This window comes from Falco biarmicus, chromosome 6 (assembly GCF_023638135.1).
Source record: "Falco biarmicus isolate bFalBia1 chromosome 6, bFalBia1.pri, whole genome shotgun sequence".
NCBI classification, from domain to species: Eukaryota; Metazoa; Chordata; class Aves; order Falconiformes; family Falconidae; genus Falco; species Falco biarmicus.
In genome coordinates, this window is record NC_079293.1 from 51,538,654 (window position 1) to 51,558,229 (window position 19,576).

The following is a 19,576-nucleotide window of genomic DNA, read 5'->3' on the forward strand; positions in this document are numbered from 1 at the left end:
ATCTGGAAACAGATACATTAGCCCAAGCATGGCCAAAGTATCATAAAATATGGATGAAAATGTGGGGCTCCAAGGGAAACACAACAAACACCTCTTATCAAAAATTGCCCATAAGAGCATTTATCCTCTTTCTCTGTACTGACCTTGTGGCTGGAACACCTATCCCTGCTCAGCTTTACTCCCAGATGAAGACTGAGGGGGGGAAGAGGAGCTAGGGCTTCTCCATGTGCACATCTGCATGTCACTGCATGACACTTTGTGGTCCAGCTGAGTTACTGTCTTTCGCTGTGAGGCCTGTGTAAAGTCAAACCCCAAAATTTCATTAATTCTTGGCAGATTCAAACCCTAGGAAACATTTCCAAGAAATCCCTTACAACAGCAAAGCAAATCTGGGCTTGCTTTACTGCTGTCACTGGGGGTTTTGCTACTGAGCACCAGATTTCAAATACTGGGGAAAAAAACCCAGATGATGTAAAAGACAGGGCACTGACACTGTGGAAAACTGACACATACGGCCTCGTATCAATGACCTTTCTTGCTGTGCCTCACAGAATAAGAGTTTTGGGGCTGCCTGTTGCCTGTGACTGGCCCTGTTTCTAGCCAAACCTTCTTTGTGTGTTTTATCCAGAACAGATATGCATAGTTTTCACTTATTTTAAAGCAGTGAAAGTCATCACCATCTCCATTTGGGAGTGGGAGATTTTCTTTGTGGCTTTGCTGTATGTGTGACTAGCACCTATGAAATAGCAGGTTTGAAAACAGGCTACAAAGCCTTTAAGCAGTGGGTGTGTAATGACATGCACCATGTACAAGGAATGCTTTTCACACTGTCCAAAGAAACGCTTTAAAACCCTTCCTCTGAGGTAGGCTGCTGCTGTATGGCTAACACCGCCTCAGAGCGAGGTAGATGTCGTTGAAGAACTTAGGTGACTGGCCAGAAGCCATTCAATGAGTCAAGGCACAATTAGCCTGTCAAGATTCATCGCAGGTAGCCCAGCACCCAGAGAGCTGGCCTACACTTGTCTCCCACCTCAATCCTATTGCTGAGCTTTCAGTCCCACCCACCCAGCTATTGTGCTAGTTTCTGTGGGAGTAGTGTATATATATGTATGTATGAAATCACAGTGTTTTTGACGGAGTCCTCTCATTTAGCTGTATCTCTCTGCAGCTCGGTAACGATCAAAGCCAGAGCCTTACTGCATTTCAGCATCCTGCTCCTTGAGGGAACAGCTTTCCGAACCTTTCCCTCCATGCCATTTTTTACATCCCTGTGCATGGCTTTTGCTGCAGGATTTACAAATGTCTTTAAATGAAAATTTTTGTATTCTGTTATCTATTTGATTACTCCTTGAAGGCTCACTTTGATGTCTTCCTAGGCAGTTCTTCCATGTAGGAATCTTTGCCCCTGTACAAAACTTCTTTACCTCACACAAGGAAGATGTCCCCTCCTGCAGCCTCGGTACATCACATCTCAACAGGCAGGTCATCTCATTACTTGCACAATTTGTTCTACAGGTGCAACAAAGAATGCAATCCCCTCTATAAGCAGCAATGGTTCATACTGTGTGGCCTTCCCAAAGGGTCAACTTGACCTAAGGATCCAATTTTAAGATTATCCTACAACTGGTCAGCTCTACTTGGACTGCTTACCATACCATATATTTTTAGCACTTGTAATGCAAACTTTGATGTGCAATTAATCACAGTTTAAGCCTCCGTGGCTTTCAATATATGACTGGAAGGTATTGATCAGATTTCTACATAATTGGAATTTGCAGAGTCTGGCAGCAAAAAGGGAAGCTTAATTTTCACTAAGCCAGTCCCTAGATCCATGTCATTAAATGGGAATGTATGTTTTTGGGCACTGGTTCTTTTAGTCCTGAGCACGATGTGACTGTCTGGCCCTCCAGCAGCTATCATAGTTCCAATAATACCGTGTGACATCACCACACACCACTGAAGTGCTGCTTTGTAAACACCACATGCAATATTTATTCATTTCTTTACACTTCAGCCTCCTTGTTACCTCTTCATAGCCTATTAATAAATGTATCAGTTCTCCTGATTCATTTTCTCCCAACTTGGTGTTTTTAGATGACCTCAGGCTGCATAAGAGTGCATGCTAATTTGAGCAAGCCTCTCTGTGGCTTGCTTCCATTACAGAAGAGTTTATTAACTCCTGGATTTTTAGTGGCTGCAGAAGCTATGTGGGTCAATAAGAGAGAAGGATTTCATTAACAGGCAAAAGAAGCAACTTTTCTTTGCCTTCGCTGCCCACCTCGTGTGCTGTGGCAGAAGCATCACACGGGAAGTGGGGCCTTTTCATTATCCCAGGCACGCTGGGCACGAAGGTAACCCTAGCTGAGATTTAAGCAATACAGTTAAAAGCCCAGTTCTTCAGAGTAATGACTGTACTAGAGATTGGGTATCTCGGAAGGTTTTCAAAGCACTTTTCATTAAAGCATTCAAACCAGACATCCTCTATTTCCTAAAAAAAATAATAAAATAAATAACTAAATTTAAAAAAAAACTCAAAACAAGTAGCTATTGAAGAAACTTGAAACTTAAAAATCCAGATTTCACCCAAACTTAAAAAAAAAATCTTTTTGTATATGTAGAAAATACCCTCTCCCAGGAAAACAAATGCATGAACTGAGGCTCATTTAACCCAGGCTACTCATACCATCTCTTTTTACTGGCTGTGACACAGCTTACTTGAAATTTTAGCCAAGATCTAAACTGAATAATTTGACTTACCTCCCTTGAACCAAACATTAAATTAAATTCTCAAAGATTGAGAAGCAGGTATAAAACAAATAGAACATTGTATTTCTTCATGCATTGCATACTTGAGCTGTAAAACATTCTTATCTAGGAAACTGTAGATGATAAAAATTCAGTGTGTCCAACTCAAAAGGCCAAATCAATGGAAAAATATTTTTCTACAACTAATATATATATATACACACACACCCCTACATGGGCAACAAGTCTAATTCAGACAGTCTCTGTGCCACAAACAGCTGGAGGTAGGGAGGGATTTCATTATGGGGTTCAGTTAGCATCTGCAGGGTACATCCTCAGCTCTTTTGCCAGGTGGTATTCAAGTAGTTTACATATGTTATTTCCAACAAAATGGTTAGAATAAAAGTTTTTACTAGGGATCAAATACGTTTTCTGCATATGGTTCTACTCACCTTTCACTTCCAATGCAAGAGTAGGATCTACTGACTTACATGGCACTTTTATTTTCAATATATTTTCAGAGCACAACTGTGCTATTTCAAACAGTACAACTTAATCCAACAGAGGAAAGTCCTGTGGTAAACTAAATTGTTTATATCTCATTTCTCAAGCTATCATTAGCATTCTTTTTCTAAAATACATTTGGCCTAACCAGTAAAAATGCTTTATAAATGCTTAGTAGGTGAAAGGCACATCTCTTTAACACTTCAGTAAATGTTTCCTGCTTTCAGATTAAACCAATTACTACAAAATGACTACGTACTTTGGAAGTGCTGACTCAGAACTGCAGCCTGGAAAAGTCTCTGTACACCTCATTCCTATAATTCATTCAGCCTCGACTGACCCTTCCATCTGCAGCCTGCACATCAGAATGTCATTTTGCTGAATACCTTGAAGTAGAGAATCACATCTTCCCAGGAGCAGCCAGAGATGAATCTGCAGTCAGGCTCTTCCTGGGCTGCCTCCTTGATCTGAGGCATTTATCACCCTGAGCTGGGCTTCCCCACTGATGGCACGTTGATGCCAATGGAGCCCGAAGACAACAGTAAACCTGCGACAATTAATATGAATTCCCTTTCTGAAAGCTTGCAGATTTTTTGAGGCACGTCTGGCTGTGACTATACCTGTATGCTAAGTCCTGATCGTTAATGCAAAAGGGAGTTTGCTGTTCACTGGAGAGCAAGACTTTGGCTAAAGTTGTGCTGAAATGAAAGTGCCAGAAAGTACCATAACCATTCTCTAGAAGTCTGGTGAAGATACAGTTAAATACTACACTTTTTAGAGTCCACTATGCTGCACACTTATTACAAGTAGGTTTTGAACTTCTATTCAAACAAACCTTTGGAAACCAAATGCCCTGTCCCATGACTCAGGATAGCACTAAATACTTTGTCTTGCCCAACGCCTCTAACTACACTCACCTGAAAGTTAGATCACTCGTTATCAAGGTATCAGTGTCAAAAGCATAGGTAGCTGCAGGATGAGGATTTCCAACTGATAAACCAGAGACCTAACAGTTTTCCTTTTGTTGTCTAAAACAGCTCCTGAACCAAGCTGCAGAATGGAAGCTCCAGGCCAAAATGTTAAAGGAGCAAGAGACTGTCCTACAGGCACAGGTGATGTAGGAGAGGTGATTGCATGGTGTGCCTTTGTTTCCCAGTTTTTAACCAATGAGGTACATTCCAGGTAAAGTATCCAAACTACTTTCTATGTATTCCTTCTAGCCTCATTCTACATCCCCTAGACTATTGTAAAGGAAAGAGATTATTTTCAAGCCAACTGTAAGGTAATGCCCATACTGTGGCATGTGGGTTGTTTAGTCTGGAGAAGGGAAGGCTCTGAGAAGACCGTACTGCAGCCTTTCAGTATTTAAAGGGGGCTTATAATAAAGATGGAGAGAGACTTTCTACCAGGGCCTGCAGTGATAGCACAAAGGGTAATGGCTTTAAGCTAAAAGAAGGTAGCTTTAGATTAGATATAAGGAAGAAATTCTTTACTATGAGTGTGGTGGCACTCTGGAACAGGTTGCCCGGAGAAGCTGTGGATGCCCCATCTCTGGAAATGTTCAAGGTCAGGTTGGATGGGGCTTTGAGCAACATGATCTAGTGAAAGATGTCTCACTCAAGGCAGGGGGTCCAGACTAAATGATCTTTAAAGTTCCCTTCCAACCCAAACCATTCTTCTATGGTGCTATGATTTATGAGTGTTTATAGTACTCAACCACATACCAATGTGTGTGCTTTGGCTTGACTATTCACCATAACTACCCTTCAAGCAGGTTTCTAACTCAGCAAAGCACTGAACATATCACGAAACATGTTTACCAAACTGGAGCTGAGGTACTCACACGTTTTTCTGGACTGGGGTGTTAAGGCAGTGTTTTAATCAACTTCGTCAGGAATTCTGCCTCTAAGGGCTTATACAAAGGGGCCTCTAGGATTTCAGGTTTTAGCTGGAATTTGAAACATTCAATAAAATAAAATTACTTGCCAAAATTACACTAAGAGTCAGGCTGGAGTGAAAGGCAGTAAAAGCAAGAAACAGCCAGTATATACTACACTTTGAGAGCAATGCAATAATCAGCCTTGAACACGAGTGGGATCATTAGATGACACGCTGGACTTTCACATCAAAAAGTGACAGCATCGGTAGATTTTTTTTCTTAGACTTACAGAAATGGTCATGTAGATTTATCTTCTTTGACCTGCCTGTGAGAAAGGTCTCGCCCAGCAGAGCTTTGGCAGGGGGGTGGGGGTGGCTGTCAGCCCTTAAGCCCCTCTGCAGCTGCCCATCTCCTCACCCATCAGGAAGTCCCCTTCCAGCCTTTGCTCACAGTTAATCATACTGGTAAGTTTTTCCAGGTCTGCCCTTGGAGATGGTCTATTTCCTACCTGTTGAGCACTCAGGAAAGGCTAGCACTAAACTGATAAACTGGGAACAGGCTAAGAAGGGTTTGGTCCTTCACATGTTTTTTCAAAGGCTAAGATAAGCCGGTAATGCACCAAAGAACATCACATAAACTGCTGCTGACACCAGTTTGACAGGTCCTGCAATCAAACCTCAAAGGCATCCAGCTGAGTCTGGCCCAACTGCAAACCTGCTTCAAATTTTCTCATAGTGGTTTTAATTAAACTTCTATGTTCAACCAGAAAGAGTTTTGTATGCAGGCAGACCTCTGTAGCCAGTTTAATGAAACTGAAGGTATTGATAAAAGCTAGAATATATTAAGCACACATTTGAAATGCTAAAATTGTTTTAGAAAAATCCAGTCAAACAAGTCTGCAAAGGCATTGATAATACATGTGCCCCTTGCGGGCTTGTGTAGATGAAAATTAAGTGATTCGCTTGCTGAAGTGGAATATGCAGTAAGGTGTTCTGCTGAAGTGTGAGGGCCCGGTCACACAGCAGCCTCCATTTGGAGTTACTGGGAATAACAACAGGTAGTAGTAGTAGTAGTATTAGTATTTCCAGTATGGTAGCACTGAAGGGCCTCCCTCATGGACCAGATGTCATCACACAGGTCACTGTGCAAGTGCAGAACAGAAAGAGCATAAAGAGCTCCTTGATGCAAACAGCACAAAACAAGAAATGGATATTAACAGAGGAACAGCTACGTGGAAATTATGAGAAGACGTTGGTCAGTGGGATAAGGAGAAGCCATAATGTAGCCCTCACAGGCTGCTATAGTGAGTGAGATACCACTCCATTTTACAGGAGGTAATGAACACCCGCTGCTTCCTTGAGCTGGAAGGAATTGGGGGACTCAGTGTGCCTGAGACAGCCAAATCGGGCTCTTCAAATGGTGACAGGGATCTGGCACCACCTGAGGGAATACACCCAAACCATGGTGGTGCTTCCCAGGATGTTGCACACCCTCCCCAGGCATGTTGCTTAGGCGGACATTTTTAGCTCTGTGCTTTACAATAAAGCAAGAAGATAAAAGTCAGCTGAGGGTTTTAATTTTTGGTAGCTGTAGTAGTGCAACCAGTGGGCTATGGCAACCAAGAATGTAAGCAGCACCCTTGCTGTAGCACCCTCATGGCATGGTGATGCTGAGCTGCCTCCACTTCCATGTTCCCACCTGGCAGCAGTGCTGCCTCCTCTCTCCCTGCCCACACTGTTAGGGTGCTGGGCAGCAGCAAGGGGTCCTCATCTCCTTAACTGAGGAGCAAGAGTGCCTGCTCCTAGTGAGAGACAGCTCTCAGCCTGTTTCCAGCCACTATGAAAACATTCATCTACTATTCAAATTTAAGTTACAGAAGCTATTCTTGGTGCTGTGGTACTGCCTAGGGCCCCAGCTGAGATCAGAGCTTGCCCTGTTCAAACCTGAAAGGTTTTTAATCTAATTAAACAATAGGCAAAAGTTGGAAAGGAAAAGCAGAGACAGAAAATTGAGATGAGGTTTTTTTAAGATGACAGCTCTGGGCTAGGAGCCCCACTTTGCTGGCTCCCCACCCCTGCTCCCTTGCTTGGCTTTGGGATGCTTAGGCATTTCTCCTTGGATCCATGACATCTATTCCAAACATCTCATTTGGTATCAGTGTCCCACTGTGGCACTCAGGTTGCTAAAACAAATCCCGCTGAGTTTCTGTTTGTGCATAGGTCACAGATCTGGCTACAGCCTGATATAAACACATACATGCAAGCTTCATGTCAGCTAGCTCCGATACCGGCACGACAGAGCTCTGCACGGATTAACCTCCCATCCTCCCATGCCTTCACCCAGCTCAGCGGGGAAGGGCTGCAGCTAGTGCTGTATTCACACCCAGACACCTGAGCACTGCAGGCTGCTCTTGAACCTCCCATTGCTCTGTGCCCACCTCACCTCAGCCCCTGTGTGTTACACCAATCACTCTTTTTCTAACGAGAGCTGTCAGGCTGGGCAGATGAAGTGTCTGATCACCTAAACGCTGCTGGGGGTGCTCTGGCACCGGAGGGAAGTCAGTGAGTTGGAGCTGGTCTTCTTTTCCAAAGAGCAGATAACCATGTTTTAGCTATATAGCATCCTGCATTATTTTGGAGCTTTGAAAGTGCTTTTTCCACCCAGAAAAAAAAACCAACCCAAAAACAAAGGAAGCAGAAAACAGGAAAACCTTGCAGAAAAAACTAGCCTCAGATCTTTAGAACATCTTTTTTTTTAAACATGCACAGATTTTACATATAAAAATATGTATTACTGACAAAATACAGCCACAGATTAACTTTCACATGGCTACCAGGTATAAATTGATAGCAAAATATGGAGCCTTAATAGTCTTAAGTGCTGTCACATTGCAACAGATCTTTCTTCTGCTTCTGCTTCATGAAGTGAAGTGAAACTGGCAGAAGAGGCTGGCAGGGGATTATTTTCTCTGCCTTTGCTGGCCTTGCCCGTAGCTGCAGTCCACACACAGCTACAAAACAGAGCTGACAAGGTGCCCTCCCAGCTCACTCAAGCCACAGTGCACGGATGCAGCTTGAAGGAATCCAGTGCAGAATCACGGTGATGTGAGGCAAAGGCTGGGCTTCGCTTACTGGTGGGGCTACCCTGCATGACAGATAACATAGGAAGGGAGCAGCGATGCTCCCCTTCGATGGTGGAGTCGCATTGAGGCACATCAAGTGCAGCTCCTGGCCATAGCCTGGGCCACCGAGTGGGGAACGGAAAGATGAAGAGGGTAAACTGTGGCTGCAGCGTGATGTGGGGTTGCCTCCCCCCCTGCTCACTTGGACATCAGAAGCAGTGCAGCCAGGGTAGCATCCAGCTCCCAGTCTGGCTTGTTGGGGAATCAAGAAGGCAGGTAAACAGCTAGGCAGCCAGGCTGCACTGAGTTCCTCTGCTAAAGCCTGCCAGAGCTGATACCCTGAGGTTAGAGTTTGGCGCTGTCTGCGTGGTGAAGCAAGGCTCAGAGCACAGGCACGGCTCTGACCATGCCGGCTCTCACCTTGAGTTAATCCCACTGCCTGGTTCTGCACAACACCAGTGGTTGGACCAGCTCAGATTAGTCTCTTCCCATGGAGATGGCACAGGGATCACATCATTCTCTTCCATTCCGTAGGTCATCCTAGAAGTCCTTTCCTGTAGATGTCAGCCACAACTGTACACAGAAAAGAAGTGTACAGGGCTTGTGCAGAAAGGCAGGGGCTGGAAATCTTTGCTGACTTTGCTGCTGTCCTCTTGAAGTCTCTACAGAGTTACCAAGGGAAATATTTTTGGAAGCCTCCACTTCTTTTGCTTCTGGACACGCTGTGTAGAGACACCATAGCTGGAACTTTCACAATAGGGCACTCATAATTCTCAGATCTTTTTTAAATCTCTGGCCTGCATCTTTCTGTTCTTCCTCAGTTTACCTTTCTGCAACAGAGGAATCATAATAGTTTGCAATCTTAAAAAGATGCAGAGAGTTTCAGTTCCCTGATATTTGTGCTTTGTGGTCTCCAAACATAAGTGAATTTCCATGTCTGAACACAATACTTACTAACTTCTACCAAAGTAGAAGTTCACCATCCTGGAGTCTCTGAAATTATTGTGGTGTTTGTTTTTTTGGTTTTTTTTTTTTGTTTTGTTTTTCTCTGTTAATGCAGATCACTCTCTACTCGGAAAGGTTTGAAGAATTTCAGAAGACATTGACCAAAAGCAATGAAGTGTTTGCCACATTCAAACAAGAGATGGAGAAAGTGAGTAGCAGCTCACGCCTGAACTCTGTGCTTGACACTTTCCTTTTAGATTTTGTTGTTTCTCACTGCAATAATTTTATCTGGGGTCCAGCCATTTCTGCACATTTTGGCGAACAATCTCATCAACATCCAAATAACATCTGGGGCACCCTCAGCCACAACTGATAGCAGCTTAGACTTCAGCACTGCAAACTGAACTTTTCACTCTCCCTATCAGCTAAAACCGAAGTTGCCTGGAAGAATAAACATTTTACCTAAAACCTAATATGGTGGTTGGGTATAGAACCCTCAGATACCAAAGGGGGAGTCTAGAGCTGAATTTGTCAGCCCATGTCTTCAGGAGTGCCCAGAGCCTCCTGGGTGACTGGCATTGATAAGAAAGGTTGATGCAGGCTATATGTCAGTCTACAGGCGTCAGCTGAAGCCCACCGACACCTTCCCACCATTAAGCCCAAGTTACCGCTTCCTTGCAGCTGGGGTACTTATTTCCTGTAATGAATGGGAGTCAAAAAACAAACACACCCACATGTTGTTCCCACTGTCATAATAAACCATGTTCTGCTCTGCCACCAGGGCCCGAAACCCTGGTGCCCTGATCCATGCAACCTCTAATGATCTTCACAGAGAGTTCACTCTGCAGAAAACCAAAGGGAAAGATGATGCTGTTTAGCTAGCGGTGTGTTTTGGAGGTAGTATGGAGGTGACTAATCCAGAGGGTACTTCCTTGGCACTGCTGGCTCAGGAGATACAAGCCCTTCTTTAACTTCCCAGCAACCTAACACTGTGGTCTGGTAACGAGACAAACCCAATAATGCCACCTTTTCTTTGCCTTTTGTTTTCATGATAGTTTGTACTCTGGGAGTTGGCTATACTTTTAACTGCATAATCAACTGGCCCTACTTTAGGACTACAGACTGAAGGCTGAAAGTTATAGGGCAGCTACTTAAAATTCATCCCTTAATGAAAATTATTACTTAGCACAGCCACTACAGCTGCTGGTAGCAGAGTTATGAGTATAGCCAAAGACCTGAATAAAAGGGATGCCCTAATTTAATCTGAAGTGTGGAATTCCTGTTGTGATTCAGCTTTTCCTCCCGATTCTATAGATGACAAAGAAAATGAAGAAGTTGGAAAAGGATACTGCTACATGGAAATCCAGGTTTGAGAACTGTAACAGAGCATTACTGGACATGATTGAAGAGGTGAGCAGTCTCTTTCTTCTCAGGATGTACCTCTTTCCCCATGTAAAGCTTTAACTAGGAGATGCGAGAACTTGAAACTGTCAGAAGTCAATGAAAAATTTGTTCTTGAATCTAAGTGTCTTTTTTTCAAGCTAACTTAATAATTAGATGTCTTTTAAACAAAGATAGTCCCAACTGCTGGGGCTTTTATATTGTGCAGAGACCTTCATTATGTCCATGAGAAACTGAATTATGCAACTGTGAATTTTAAGTGCTCTAAAAATGTGTGATTGTTAATGCTCTCACATAGAAGCAAATTGGCATTAGCTCACTTCATGCTACTTTCTTTCTGCACAAGAGCATCCACCCAGGGAATTAATGTGCTCTAGCTAATGAACTTTAAATTCACGCCTTTCATTAACTTCCTGTGTAGGCAAACTCTAAGAGCCAAAAGCAAGTACTGTGGCTCACCATAGTTTTAAAAATGCTGTCACAGGGGCATTGCAGAGGAAATTCATAAGCATGTTGGAACTTGTTCAAACAAGATAAGACGCTTGCCTGAAGTTTCACCCCAAACTTACACTGAACTTGGACCGGGTCCTTCTGGTTAGCTTTGTAGCTCTGTGCTATTGCTGTTTCTGTGGGATTCTGTATCTCTTGTTTCATCACTGGGTGTAGAAGCAAGAAAATGTTCTAACTCAGGCTGCTCTCACAGAACCTAGAAGCAAAATAAACAAAAAATATAATACAGCTGGTTTTCTCCCAAATTCACACTAACACCCACCACAAGTCCAGGTAGGCTTTTGGATGCTCATCTGTACGGACATCCACTATGTTTTTCCATCTCTACAGATCATCAACAGGTATTTCTGCAAATGTTTTTGAGAGAAACTGATGTGAGTCTGTATGGGGAATGCTAATACACTGCAGTAACAGGAGCGAATGTCCTCTTGAAGCTTCAGTACAAAAGACCATAGTTATTGTAGAACAGCTGGTGAAAGCCAGCTACCTGGCACAGTCCTGTGAGGGCTGCCTACATCTCAGATTGTTTCCTAATTGCCAGTTCCACCAATTAACTGCATGCACTCAAACTCAGTCCACAACTTTGTCTGATGTCTTTGACCACAGAAAGCCATGAGGTCCAAGGAATATGAGTGCTTCGTGCTGAAAATCCAGAGGCTAGAGAACCTTTGCCGGGCTTTGCAGGAAGAGAGGAATGAATTGTACAAAAAAATAAAGCAAGCACAGTTCCCTGAGGAGGTGAATGGAAATGGTGTCTTAGAAGAAGATGACGACACTGATACGAGCCCTTCCTCCTCTGAGCAGGCAAGCATTGAGCTGTGCACTGCTGATGAAAGCATGCTGAAGGAGCTGGCTGAAGCTTTCAGTGTGTCACACAAGGCAGAGGAGTCCCTCTCAAGCAACAGCAGCAATCCAGAGACCTGTGATGCTCAAACATGTAATGCTGTCCTAGTGTCAGAGCTCCCCTCTCCTCTCACCACACAGTCAGAGGCTGGGAATTACTGTGAGCAGCCCAGCACGAGCACACCAACACCCACTGAACACATGCCAGCACCCACTGGGAGCACGCCAGCACCCACTGAAAATATGACGATGCCCACTGAGAACATGCCAAAGCCCACCAAAAACATGCCCACGCTCCCAGAAAGGGTGCCAAAACCCACAGAAAGTGTGCCAATACCTCCCAAGAGTGTGCCAGTACCCGCTGGGAACATGCCAAAACCCACTGAAAGCATGCCAGCAACCCCCGAAAATATGCCAACACCCACACAAAACATGCCTTCTCCCCTTGGGAATATGCCAGGACCCACAAAAAGTCCACCAAAAGCTGCAGAACCCGTGGATGACCCAGCAGAGCAGTCTGCCCAAGGTCAGTCTGCAGAGCAAACAGGGGACACAGACATGGAAGCAGTGGATTGAAGACACTGGTGTGTCCAGGCTTGTCTTCTACAAACCACAGCTCTACTTTGTCCTCTAAATTGATACCCTTTTTTTTTTTAAAAAAAAAAAATAAACAAAAAGTGGGTGCTAAAACACATGCGCATATCTGTAGGCAAATGTAATCCACTTCTCTTTGCTACCACTGTCCAGTAATAATGGGTCTGGGAATTTTGCTGCCTTCATCCGCTTGAAGTATAATATTTTCTTAATGACAGGAAAATACATCAAAATTACAGGATCTTTTTTCCCAGGCATAATGAGTCATCTCATTCAGCAAAATAATTTTAAACTGTTGAAGTTTTGTGTTTCAAAAGTCATTGCAATTCACATACATATATTTAAAGATTCATAATTAATTGTATCTATTGGTTATGATGTTGTGTGAAAGATGGCCTACTTGGACACATAGTGATTTTAATGGGGTGAAAGGAATCTGTAATTACAAAGTAACATAGTGAAACCATCAATGTGGTCAGCCATACCCAAGGAGAGGTGCAGTAACTGAAGGTTAATTTTTGTATGAGTAAACTACTGCTCCGCACTGTGGCCGGAGCACCCACAAGCTCTTAGCTTTACCTTCAATTGGTCTTTTCTGCTTAGCATTGTAAAAGACCTTTTGTTTTTAACATTAACTACAGGGGAGGGTGGAACTTTTCCAGATTCCTCATAAAATGACTGAAAACAACAGCAATTTCCACACTGATGGCAATTCCCAAGGTAGGGGTCACAACCCTCTTTCTGCATCCAACAGAAACCTGCTAGTTTGTCATACTGTTTGGGGTCATGAGCCTAACAGTGGGGCTCACGGCTGTTTCCAGCTCACAAATGAGGTCAGAAGTTCGGAGGCTGGTTGCAGATCCCAGCTTCTAGGCCAGGAGCAGAAAGCAGAGTGAAGCTACACTAGAAGGTACCAGGATGTATTCCAGAAGATACCCCTGAGATCATGCTTCTGGATGGTGCCCTCTTCCCCCAGTCATGGCCACAGGAACCTCTCCACCATAGCATCCTCCTGGCCCTGCTGCATGTGCTGATGATCCCAGAAGGGTGAGCACACTCACCTGTCACCTCATTCATTGGAGTACAGCACAAGTAAATAGCCCAGGAGCAAGTAGGTACCAGGAAAGCAGGAATCCCTCTCACAGACACCTTTGGGAACCAGCTGCATTCTCATCCCCCCTCTTGTCTAACCGGCTCTGCCCGTCTGCCTGCCAACACACCATTGCTTAATAATGTACCTACCTTGTCAGAAACTGGTTGATTCTCTGCCAAGAACAAAGATGAAGAGGGAAGGGGGCAAGAGAGGGTACCTACCCAGAGAGCTGTATGCTTTCAAGTGAGGAGAGTAAGAAGGCTTTTTGGAAGAAGGATAAAAAAGTCCTGTTGGCACATTTCTTGTTTCTCACCCCCTTCCTCCGAATTCAGACCAGACCTTGTGGAGTCTGAGCGGGATAGCTTAAGAATTTGAAAAGGGCAATTAAACAAGATGTCCAGAGGCTGGAAAGGGAAATGTTACAACCAAACCAACCCATGTTTATAGACAGATCCCAACAAGACCTTGAAGACAAAGTGACTCATTCAAGCCGGAGTTGAAATACAGGTGAATCAAGAGTGAAGATGCCATCCTTGGCAGACGGGTCAGCCCTTCCAGCACGCCACCCTTCAACGCAGGGCTTGAATCTTTGCTTACTTGCCAGCACGGCCCACACCCTGGTTAAGCATGTTTGTGTCTGCAGTGCCTGGTTCAGCCTTTTCAAGAGCTAACCATTGGAGTATACAGAGCGTAACTTGCAACAGTTTTGATATGGCCTTACGAGTAGCTACTATGGCTAGTTTTCAAATATTGATGCCTTATGTTAGGTATGAAGACTGACATGCCTTTCTTCACCTGAAAGTAGATCATTCAGGTCTTAGGTACCTTAAGCTCCTTTTATAAGCAGTGGAGAATAATAGGCATCATTCAAGGACAAGTCATCTCACAGTAAGCCTGGCATCCAAGACAGGAGAAATTACATTCTCTCTGAAGATGCCATTTCTCTTCACTGATTCTAGAGTCAGCCTAAGATAACTGGCTTAAACTTAAAAGGTTTATTATTAGGTGTCTAAATAAGGCAAGATGAATCCCATAAAATGTTCAGATTCAAAGCCCTAAGTGAATGGCCATATCTGAAAACCAAGGCAGTTATGTGCCTGTGAAAATGTTAACCTTTAACAAATCCTTATCCTAAGATAAAAAGTTATACTCACCTTATTTACTTTCTTTTGTTTCCATTGACTTAAGTCTGTAGAAATATCGTTTCCATTACAAGTTTTGTTTGTTGTTATGGTGACTTTTAAAATTAATGCAATTTATATAGCCATTAATGTCTTTTTTCCTTTCTTGGTCTTATTTAATTCTGTTGCCATTTTAGCAATTATCTGCATGAGTCCAACTTATTTTTTCTTCAAGTAGGCCCTTAGAATGCTTTTAGTTGTTGAAGTTTTCTTATATATTCAAATATTCAATTACATAATAATAATTATCAACATGGCCTTGCAACATCAAATTAGTTCTATTTTACATAATCATTATGGTCGCATCTTTAATTATATAATTGTTGCCTCATATGTTCCAACTTCGGCAAGCAGGGAAACGAGGTTCCTACAGATAAAAACTTCCTAAATAGTCATGATTGATTCCTACAGCATCATCCCTCATGAATAATTACACAGCCTTCTGGGAAAATCACTCCTACTCTATTCCACTTTGCTCATTTTCACCCTTTTAATTCTTGCATCTAAAACTGCACTCACATACTTGCAATTCTTATTACTCTGTGAGTTTCCACCCACGTGCCTGTTCCTTCTCTTTTTCCATACCAGGTACCAACTGCATTTTACCCCAGCAGTTTCATCCTTGTTCTCAGTGCATACATACAACACTGGAAGCATAGGAGAGTGACCCTCCCGGATTTTAGTTCCAGGATTGGGCCTCACATCTTTGCAAGAGATGGGAGAAAAAATTGTAGGGAAAATTCTGGCTGATCCCAGGCTGAATTACGAGCATTTAGAGTCAAACTGTGGGGATGGTTTATGTGTAATCTCATGGCCTGTAGAGCTGTGGGAGGCTGGAGTACCCTCAATAGAGGCAGAAAATCTGTAAAAATTCACCACGCGCCTGTTCGTCATCCATTGCGTCAGACTGGCAATTTGAACCACCATCACCATCACAGAGTTCTGTGTGTTAACCTACTTCCTCTCACTCTTCATCAACACTATTTGCTGTCTTCCTCTTGCTCTCTTCTTGTACTGGTACCCAACACAAAAGTGCCTTTGTGTGGTAGTAATGTCCTTGTGAAAAGCCTCTGGGACTGCAGTCTGCACATAAGCTCACTGCATTTCCCTCAGGTACCTCTGTGCTCAAAACACAGAAACCCACCACACTTTTGTGATCATTCGGAGGCGGTAAGTCGCAGTGAGATGTGCATCTTCCCTGCTGCTCATCCTTATCATACTTCCAGTCTCATGAATCCTGGTGTGTGCTGTGGTTGCCTCCTTCAGTCTTACTTTTATTTCACAGTTAGTCCCACACCACCAGGCACAGATTTATGGGGGGGAAAGGTGCTGATGGTAGCTATATCCTTCTTACTAAAATCACCCATTGCTGCACTGCTTTTGAACCAGCAACAGCCTTTATTTGCAAAAGTTGCAAGGAAGGAACAAAAATATTTTCCCTTTCTGCATGCCTGACCTTTGTCACCTCAAAAATTTAACAGCTCCCCTGCTGAACATATAAAACACAACATTTTTCAATAACCTAGAGTTTATCCAAATGTGAGGGGATTTTCATGATGACAGCTAAAATCATATCCATGATGCTAACATGACCCTCTCACCTAATTTCTGATCCCTGTGGCAGACCACAGTAATGATGAATCTTGTTGATGAGACATTAGTAAGGAACAGCTAATCTATTTCAGCTTAACTTTTCCCACAAAACTGAACAGAAGTAGACGCAGGCATGGAATATATAATCCAGATGACAGAACTGGAGCAATCGTGTAAGTGACCCAGATCAGGGACGTATGGTAAATAGCAGTGAAACTTTCATTCTAGGCTTCACTATCAATGTCATCTTTAAATTCACTTTGTCAATCAGATTGCAATCAACCACATATGCAGTTGTCTGCAGATTCACACCACCCCTCTCTCTTCATGATGAACATCAGCGCACTCATCAGTATTGAATTTAGACTTTTCTTTTTACTTTATTAGGAAATGGCAGCAAGACTCATTCCTCTCCTGGGCGCACACACTACCCCTGCAATACCATTCATACTAATGTTTACCCATGACTTTTGCTGAACCAAGGGGCAAGCATAAGGAATGGACATAACCCTGCCCTTGAGTCAGCCTGTCCAGCAAAGCAGCACATGCCAGCTAGGTGAGGGAGTCAGGAGGACAGGGAAGGGCAGACAGGGAGAAACAGTGTTTGCTGCACTGGCGGGCTCCCCTTCCCTTGAATTTTTTGCACTAACATGCTTCACTACTGTGCAATGTTGTTTTTTCTACTTAGAAAAGACTTATCACATCCCTTTCAAAGATGCAGGAGGAGATGATGGTTGTGGCTGTGGCAGGACAGTGCTGGGACAGCGTTCAAACCCCAGGGGAACCCAGAAACATGAACATCCACAGTGTCCACTGGCTCACAGCATCACATGGCTCACAGCTCAGGTCACCCTGCAGCCCTGGCCGCTCATCACACTTGACCCAACACAGAAATCCAAGTGGTAATTGCTCATGGGCTGCAGATGGCTGAACAAACCATGGGCCAGCTCCGCCGCCGCAGGCATGGTGAGGAGTGGCAGAGGTTCTCACCTTTCAGTCCTGACACTGGGAGGGGGGTGGCAAAGAAAGACACCAGGGCATATGCCATTTGCAAGCAATTTTCTACATCAGCAAAGTAGCTTCCACACTCCTTATATTTGGAGATGGTCTGAAAAAAAGGGGCATATGAAGATCCAAAAGAGGCAATGGTTCAGAAATAAGCCCAGAATAGCGTACTTTACAATATCTACATTACATGTGTATGGGCAAGGGTCTAAAGGGAATGATCTTTGCTCTCTGCCCCTAGCCCCTACTCAAGGGACCCATATAATGTAAGCATGTCCAGACAGAGCAACTGAAGTCATGCATCCAGGCTAGGACAGTCCTGGATTTACCCTGAGGATGTGACAAAGGCATGCAAACACACCCATTCATGCTGTTTAATGAGGCATGTGGTCTCTGTCCCATAAGGAGGGAACAAGCACATCATCCTCCTTCCCTGTCACAGCTGCTTAAGGCCCTGACTGGAAGAATGGGAAAAGCTTCACATTGCCCTGTATTTGGATCCTGGCTTCCCCGCCCCTACCCCCCCACCCCCCCCCCGCCATGCATTTCTGATTTAAGGTTACTTCCTCTGTTTATCCAATTGAAAATATTTTTATGCTTAAAATAAAAAAAGGGAAAGGCTTAAGTGCAAGTCTGTCTCTGACAAAGCAGGCTTCAGCTTTGAGGCGCAGATAAAATACAGTCCAGCCTGAGAGAAAGACAGCCTTAGCAAAATACTGAGCACAAAAAAGGATTCTAATGAATTCAATGAAGAGAAGAAGAAAATACCTCATTTTCACTGGTCAAGAAAACAAGTTCTGTATTAGTAGAATATTCTTTTTTTTCCCTGGAAAATAAAAAGAAGGAAAAGGGGGGGAAAAGGATGTTCAGGAAGCCCTCTTATTTGCATGAATCATTTTAGTCATTGGTTATCAAAATCCACCACAGAGAGTGACTTCAGAGGATCTCAAAATGCTTTTCAAGCTATAAATATTAAGGAATTACTTATGATTTCACTTTGGGCTGAGGGCCACCTGCTCTGGGTTGTAAACAACAGCAATACACTGCAGAAACATAGACTCTTAGGGCAGTGGCTTTCACTAGGTATAAAACTTCAGAGCAGAACCCAAGCATTAACTGTCTGGTAAGAGAAAGAAACCTTTTCAATGATCAATTTCCTAATGGCTTAATTTTTTGTACCTTGCCCTGATAATTCTGGCAATGCCATCCGCAGAAAACAAAAGGTCCAGATCTTTTCAGGTGTAAACCAGAATAGCTCCTTTGGAGCCAGCTGAGCTCCACACACTAATGTCCGATGAGAATCCCATCCAAGGGGCTGAATTACTGGGCCATTAGCAAGCCCTCTGTTCCTGTGAAGTGAACATTTTACCCAGACATTTTACTTCAGGGGCCCTGAGATAAAAAGAATGGATTTACTCAATTAGAATTTGGCCAACACATTGCATTTAATGAAGCTACTTTTAGGAAAAGTGCCAATAAAGCAATCTTTATTGACTACAAGTAGCCATGGCCTCTGCTCTGTAACTCATCCAAACACCAAGTGCTGCAATGCTCCAGCTCACATCTTCTCATCAGAAAGGATAAAAGGCAGAGCACCACCTCTCCTATGAAGACAGGCTGAGAGAGTTGGGGTTGTTCAGCCTGGAGAAGAGAAGGCTCTGGGGGGACCTTATAGCAGCCTGCCAGTGCCTAAAGGGGAGCTACAGGAAAGCTGGGGAGGGACCTTTCACAAGGGCATGCAGTGATGGAACAAGGGAGAATGGCTTTCAACTGAAAGAGGGTAGATTTGGATTAGATATAAGGAAGAAATTCTTTACCGTGAGGGTGGCAAGGTGCTGGAACAGGTTGCCCAGAGAAGCTGTGGATGTCCCCTCCCTGAAGTGTCCAAGGCCAGGCTGGATGGGGCTTTGAGCGACCTGGTTTAGTGGAAGGTGTCCCTGCCCATGGCGGGGGAGGTGGAACTAGATGATCTTTAAGGTCCCTTCCAACCCAAACCATTCTATGATCCTATGATTTCTTCAATCACTTCACCCACTTCCTGTAGCTCTTCACTCTTTCTCACACTTCTCCCACCCAATGACAGATCTAAACCTACTCTGCTTGCTGCAGCTTGCTGGATAGTCCTTGTTAAAAATAGAACAAAATATGATTAGATTCAGGTT

General features: G+C 43.7%; 1 protein-coding gene and 1 long non-coding RNA gene across 2 annotated transcripts in view; one reads left to right on the top strand and one right to left on the bottom strand.

Moving 5' to 3' along the window:
- Positions 1-12,600, top strand: part of TXLNB (taxilin beta) — a 29,414-nt gene extending 16,814 nt beyond the window's left edge. The window contains exons 6-9 of the mRNA XM_056342775.1: positions 4,287-4,361; positions 9,310-9,402; positions 10,509-10,604; positions 11,712-12,600. Coding sequence (XP_056198750.1) covers positions 4,287-4,361; positions 9,310-9,402; positions 10,509-10,604; positions 11,712-12,524 — 1,077 coding nt within the window. The 3' untranslated portion in view covers positions 12,525-12,600. The remainder of the gene's footprint in view (positions 1-4,286; positions 4,362-9,309; positions 9,403-10,508; positions 10,605-11,711) is intronic.
- LOC130151078 (uncharacterized) overlaps positions 1-19,576 on the bottom strand; it is a 43,606-nt gene that overhangs the window by 13,801 nt on the left and 10,229 nt on the right. The window lies entirely within an intron of this gene.